Raw genomic sequence first — 6,811 nt, 5'->3', positions numbered from 1 at the left:
AAAATTAAATGATTTGATATGATTTAAAATTATATTCAACAATAATTTTTTTAATAAAATAAAATTAAAAAATTTTAATTTTAATTTCAATTCTTTTAAATCGAAATTACAATGTGAAAATCTATACTAGTCTGCGGCCACCCCTATGCATCAACCTACATTTTTTAATAGGATGTCACTTGTCACAACAATAACATATATAGATCATGCAATTCTACCAACTGCGTTCTTGTCTTGAGCCTCGCAGTGTGTGGTAGAATTAAAATAAAACAATATAATTAAGATCAAATATACACAATAATAATTAAACAAATAAATAAGTGGAATTTAAACATCTATATCGTAATGCTTCAAGGCTGAGTTTTATTTAACCATCTTAAAATTAATTTCATAATTTCTCAATTTCGATGACTTGATGAATGATGAAAAAAAAAGTAAGTTTTTGAATTTTTTAAAAATTTTCAAAAACCTTTTAAAAAAAACCACACAAATTCACCTGTGATTACTAAAAAAGAGATAAAAATAAAAAAAAGAATATCTAATTGATAGCTTATTAATTTTTATCTCAATAATTGAGGTAATTATTTAAACTCTCAATAATTGTTGATTCCGTAAGTCTTTTTCCTATTAATTAATATCGATTTTAATTTTATCTTTTATTTAGACTGAAATATTATTTTAATCAAAATTAATTAATAATAAAATAATAATTATTTAGATTTTTATATGATGAAATTATTTTTAAACATTATAAATAATTAATAACTAATTATGATATTCATAATTATAAATTAAAATATTTATTTCTTAAAAAATATAAAAAATTTTAAATCTAATTTTATTTTATTTTTTAAAAAAGTAATGTAAACTATATTAAAAATATATTTAGTAATAAATTATACTTTGAATGATCATTAGTAATTAGTAATATTTTACTTAACAATTATTGATTATCGTTTATCAGTTATTAATTATTTACCAACAACCCTTTAAAAAAATTAACATTTCTATTAATCACGCCAACTTCAGCCACTGCCAACAAATTATAGTCTAGCCTGTCAATTTCATTTCCCACTTGCCCTTAAATAACTTAATTTTCTTACATTCTTTCTATCGCCTTGCTTTCTCTCCATTATTATTTATTTATTTTTTAACTTCAATTTGCATTTCTAACTGCCTCATTCTTGTCTTGAGCCCTACAGTGGTAGAATAAAAACAAAACAAAGATAGTTACCATAATGAACAGTGAATGACAGAGCAGTATAAAAATGTCCTTGTTTTGAAATGGAGAAACTGAGAAACCAAAATAGCAGAAAGGTGAATTAGCAACTTCCTTGGAGAGAGAGGGAGCTTCTCTCTTTAACTAAGACCAAGCATCCATGGATATCGCCGTCTCCTGCATTGAGAAAGTGAAAGATGCCGCTGATGATTTGGACGGCATATTTATGCTTAGCAGTGAACCTCGTGAAGGTGATTATGCTCAGAAATCAACCGAGAATGAAAAGAGTAAGCTACTCCTTTTATCTTAACTTGGTTTTTAAAATCAGACAAATTACAGTTCCATTTATACACTCAATTAATAAAAGATTAATGATCATATTATAAATTTAAATAATATGTAAATTATAATTAAATCAGTGTATATATTTACGCGTAGGCAATACTAATCCTTTACAATTTTAGTAAGTGATTAATTAAAATATTTCCATATTTATAATTATTTAAATATAAAACAGTAAAAAATACTTCATAACGAACAATATGTTCTGCTAATTAAATTTTTAAATTTTTTTACATTATATACCATACTTGTATAAAAATAATTATTTGTTTATAGTAATATTTTTCAATAAATAACTAATTTTAAAATTTTTCTTAACATCATTTTCAGGAAAATATCATATAAAAAGTTTATTTTTAAATGATTAATATGATTTATTTTTATTTTATATATACATATACCATTTAAAGTTATAATTTATTTATAATTTACAAATATTTTTAAAAATTTATTTAAATTAAACTTTCGTTCAAATTAATTGTTTAAAAAACATATTATTATTTATTTAATATTTTATAAAATATATAATTATTTAAATATAAAATTTAGATATAATAATTATTTTATTAATAAAGTAAAATTTCAAGAATTAAATTATTTAAAATTAAAAAAGCAGATAATAATCAATTTGGTCAGCATAAATTAATTTGTTAATGAAAGTTAAATTTAAAAGTAAATTATTATTTGCAAATAAATTAAAAAAATGTGCATTTTACTATATTTTATAAATTTAGTTGTATTTATCCTTTAATTTTTCACAAAACGCAAGTACGGACTAAGATAGCGGAGGTTCGAGATGAAATTTACAGCTTGCCAACGTCCACAATTTCCTGTATTGAGAAACTGAAAAATTCCACTGATGATGTGGACGGCACACGGCAGATAGATCCGTTTGTGCTTAGCAGCAAACCTCATAAAGGCGATTCTGCTCAGAAGTCCACGGATAATGAACAGGGTAAGCTATTGATTTCTACCTTGGTTTCTGAAATTGGAAAATTACAACTCGATTTTTTGATATATTATATTATAATTATAAATAAATACTAATTATAATTTTAATAAATATCTATTATTTGTTAATTAAATAAATATAATAGTGTTGGATATGCCCTCTATCCCTAGCCAATATACATATGTTTTTTCGCTTTTTAAGGATTAATTACCATACGAGTGTGTCATAAAAAAGAAAATATGAAAAAAAGATTAAAAATTTAAAAATTACGAAAACGGAATGAGTTGAAAATACATACTCGAGTCAAAATAGCATATTTAGTTGGGACGCGGATGGCCGCTTCTTTATTGAGACACTGTTAAGAATAACGTCTCGACTGGTTTACCTCCGCAAGCTATTGTTGATAGCGTTCCAACTAAAAATGCTATTTTGACTCGTATCTATATTTTCAACTCATCTTATTCTTATAATTTTTAGATTTTCAACCATTTTTTTGTATTTTTCTTCCCACGACACACTCCTACAGTAATTAACTCGCTTTTCAATAACTTAGTTAAAATATAAGCCCTAAGCTAAAAAAAAAATGTAGAGTGATTTTTCTTGAAAACTTGGCATCAATGGATTCCATCAAATCCCCCACTGTTGGAATAACTACCAATACTGCTAATTTGTCCAGCGAAGAGAGAGAACTAAAGCTGTATATATAGCAGCAGGAACCCCTGCTGAAAGTGATTCCATTGAGAAATCCTAGGAGAATGAGAAGGTTAAGCTACTAAATTTCATTCATTTTAAGTTGCATTAGGATAGAAAATTTCAAAGATAAGAACTGAAATTTGATTATTTAATTCAAAATTAAATGTACAAAGGGTGAGAATTCATAGCTATACACACATATTCTGTTTTTTCTCTGAATGCAAGTATTCAAGAAGCTGACACTGACAGGGACTAAGAAAGCCAGGGGTCGAGATGAAATTTACTACTTGCCACTACACAAAGCTGCCTTAATGGGTAAATGGGAAGAAGCAAAGGAAATAATTGATGATGATAAGAATGCACCGATTGCCAAGGTTACCAGAGCGGGGGAAACTGCACTCCACATTGCAGTGAGCACAGGTCGCTCCATACAATTTGTACAGAAGCTTGTGAATTTAAAGGACAAAGATTTATTGGGACAACCAGATGAAGAGGGGGACACGCCACTTCACTATGCTGCTTTTGCTGGCAACACAGAGGCTGCGAGGATATTGGTGAAAAAAGACTCAAAATTGCCGCAGAAAACAAACACATATGGTCTGACGCCACTTCATTCAGCTGCTGAGAATGGCCAAAGGAAAGCAGTGTGTTATCTTCGATCAGTAACTCATGATAAGGATCCAAGTCCATTCGCTGGCAAAGTTGGTGTCAAACTTCTCAATCTTTTGATTACTGCTGATTTGTATGGTTGGTATAATCTCTCTAGTGTCAGCTTTGAGAGAACCTGAAATAGCCTCAACTTACTTTAATTTTGTTGGTTATGCCCATGTCCACAGATATTGCTGTTGATCTGCTAGAGCAATATCCTTCCTTAGCACTTGGAAAGGACACTGATGGAAAAACTGCCTTCCTGACATTGGCTCTAAAGCCAGGCGCATTCCAAAGTCGAATTCAGAAAGGATATTTCAGGAGCTTGTTCAATCATTGTTGCTCTCCTAACCCTGATCCATATTCTTCTTATTTATGAATCTAGTGCATTATCTGAGACAGAAACTGAATGTACCTTTTTTCTGGGCAGTTTTTTCAGGTACTGAGTGTCCAAGCAGTTACCCTCAAGGTGGTGATGTGGAAAATGCAATTGGTAGTTCAGAAAAAGGCCTTACAAGTCCAACCATAGTGAAAAAAATGTCCAAGCATAAACAAGCGCTTAGGCTACTTGGACTCTTGATTTTTGAAACTTTAAAAGGGGATAACGCATCAAAAGTTAGGAAGCTATTATTACCTCCGGTGCGGCTTGCTGCTCGATTGGGGATTCATGAGTTTGTTGCAGAGGTTATTAAAGCCTACCCTCAATCACTTTGGGTATTCGATGAAAATGGAATGAGTTATTTTCATTTGGCAGTAAAATATCGCCATGAAAACATTTTCAGTCTCCTTTGTCATCAAATGAGTTCTCGGAAGCATTTTATAACCGCATCACTAGACAGATTTGGCAATAACTTGCTGCATTTGGCAGGGGAATTGCAGCCATCAGATAAGGTTTCCGGTGCTGCGCTGCAAATGCAACGAGAGTTGCAATGGTTCCAGGTAATATTATTCATTATTTATAATCTATCCAATCTAACTAGTGGGATTTAGCTTATTGATCATATAGCATATAATTTGATCGCGAGCGTCTGTACAGGAAGTTGAAAAGGTTGTCCAACCCTCATACAAAGAAATGAGAAATAGAAAAGGTAAAACTCCAAGAATGGTGTTTACTGAAGAGCACAAGGACTTACGCGAACAAGGTGAGAAATGGATGAAGGACACAGCTTCATCGTGCACAGTTGTGGCAGCACTCGTTGTCACAGTTGCATTTGCTGCAGCTTTCACTGTGCCAGGAGGCAATACTAGCGATCACGGGATCCCAATTTATTTAAATGAAGCAGCTTTCCTCATTTTTGCAATATCAAATGCATTTGCTCTCTTCTCTTCGTCCACCTCATTATTGATGTTTCTGGGCATACTTACATCACGCTACTCAGAATATGATTTTCTCAAAGCCTTACCAATGAGGATGAGCATCGGTCTTATCTCATTATTCTTTTCCATTGTGTCCATGCTCGTTGCTTTTGGCTCATCCCTTCAAATAGTTCTATCTCATCGTGTTAATTGGATTTGGGTTCCAATTAGCTTACTAGCTTGCGTGCCAGTCACCTTGTTTGCAATTTTGCAGTTCCCTCTTTTAGTTGAAATAGTCTCATCCACATTTGGACCTGGCATTTTCCGCAAACGAAATGATGAAATAATCATGTAATCGTGGAGGTGGAGAAATGACTTCTGAAGATATCTCCTCCTCTGTTTACCTGCCTTTATTTCTCTTGTTTTGTTTTATAATATTTCTTTGTCTTTTTAAAATAAAACTTTTATGTAAATTTGTTGCCTTCCATTAATTCCAGTTAGTTCATGTTGCTGTTGGATTTTTTTTAGTCGTGTTTGAACCTGTTATCTTAGCACTGCAACTCTCTTCTGGAATTATAGAACATTTAATATTGGATCCTGCTGCCCAAACACCGACGATAGGATCACCAGCTGGCACTGACGTGCATACCAGCAAAGATTGATAAGAAATCAAATCTCATCCTAGAGGTGATAAAGATTTTAGTTGATCCTGATCAGGAAGCCGTGAGGGCTTCTTCATCTCAGAGTGTAAAGGAAAATAAAGATCAAAAGAATAGTAAGGGTAAGCAAACAATTATTTTCCTTTTCAGGAATGTTATTTAGTAGCTCGATCTGTAGTTTGCAGTAATATATACTTGTGCAAAAGCACTTGGCAGGGGCAGATAGCGTTGGAAAATTTTGGTTTGTAGAAAATTAAAGCAGTGATTTAAAGCCTGAGACGTGTTTATAACACTGTCCTTTTAAGGAATATTTTGCCCATAGCAATGAATTGGAAAATGCGAAAATTCTCTAGGATTTAAAAGGCTCTTTTGGAAGTGTATTCCAAGTAAACAAGAACAGCAAAAGCAAAAATATAACCCAATAGAAGAGTGAAGAGCAAAGAGTGAAGTGCAGGTTATATTCTGAAAAAATAAAACTTCAGAATTTATAATGAAAGATTTGAACGTTGGAAGCTAGGGAAAATAAAGGAGCATATATCTGTTAGCAGTAGAGAAAAATCTGTTTTACGACGTTACAAAGGAGAAAAATCAGCTTAGCAAGTCATTAAAATATTTGGTGAAAATATGTAGCTAAAGTTTAAGAGTTTTAAATTAAATTAATCTTTTTGAAATATAGGTATTATATGCAACAATTTAATCATAAAATACTGATTTGTCAAAACCCAAACCATAAAATCCTACTTTAAAATAGCTCATATCACATGAATGAACCGTGTATGTTAGAATGAACCGTTTGAAAAAGATAATACTAAAACTCTCGAGATTGGAGAAGGTGAGAATTAGTGAAAGTTTTATATATATATATATATATATATATATATATATATATATATATATATATATATATATATATAATTAGCATGAACTGATAGTTGAAGTCGAAATTTCGAAATCTCATAGCCCTAGAAGTGACTCAAGTACCACTTGTGTTCTTTAGTTATG

At 30.9% G+C, this 6,811-nt stretch overlaps 1 protein-coding gene across 2 annotated transcripts; it reads left to right on the top strand.

Annotated features, from left to right (window-relative positions):
* The first annotated feature begins 1,272 nt into the window (after positions 1-1,272).
* On the top strand, positions 1,273-5,669 carry LOC110669447 (protein ACCELERATED CELL DEATH 6). 2 transcript variants are annotated; one of them, XM_058151161.1, is made up of 6 exons: positions 1,273-1,506; positions 2,331-2,516; positions 3,432-3,953; positions 4,043-4,192; positions 4,285-4,793; positions 4,891-5,669. In XM_058151161.1, exons 1-6 carry the CDS (start codon positions 1,380-1,382, stop codon positions 5,503-5,505), a joined length of 2,109 nt encoding a protein of 702 aa, XP_058007144.1. In that variant the 5' UTR covers positions 1,273-1,379; the 3' UTR covers positions 5,506-5,669. The 2 variants fall into 2 exon arrangements, with proteins under 2 accessions (XP_058007144.1, XP_021686821.2); XM_021831129.2 differs by having other exon boundaries at positions 1,277-1,506; positions 3,456-3,953.
* Positions 5,670-6,811: the final 1,142 nt, after the last annotated feature.

This window comes from Hevea brasiliensis, chromosome 1, assembly GCF_030052815.1.
Source record: "Hevea brasiliensis isolate MT/VB/25A 57/8 chromosome 1, ASM3005281v1, whole genome shotgun sequence".
In the NCBI taxonomy this organism is placed as follows: Eukaryota; Viridiplantae; Streptophyta; class Magnoliopsida; order Malpighiales; family Euphorbiaceae; genus Hevea; species Hevea brasiliensis.
This window is presented reverse-complemented; position numbering and strand designations above follow the sequence as displayed.

Excerpts from the sequence above, each read along its gene's own strand:
- LOC110669447 (XM_058151161.1), top strand. The coding sequence starts at position 1,380 with ATGGATATCGCCGTCTCCTGCATTGAGAAAGTGAAAGATGCCGCTGAT. Across the intron at positions 2,517-3,431 it reads GTCCACGGATAATGAACAGG|TATTCAAGAAGCTGACACTG; the intron begins GTAAGCTATTGA and ends TCTGAATGCAAG. Across the intron at positions 3,954-4,042 it reads GATTACTGCTGATTTGTATG|ATATTGCTGTTGATCTGCTA; the intron begins GTTGGTATAATC and ends CCATGTCCACAG.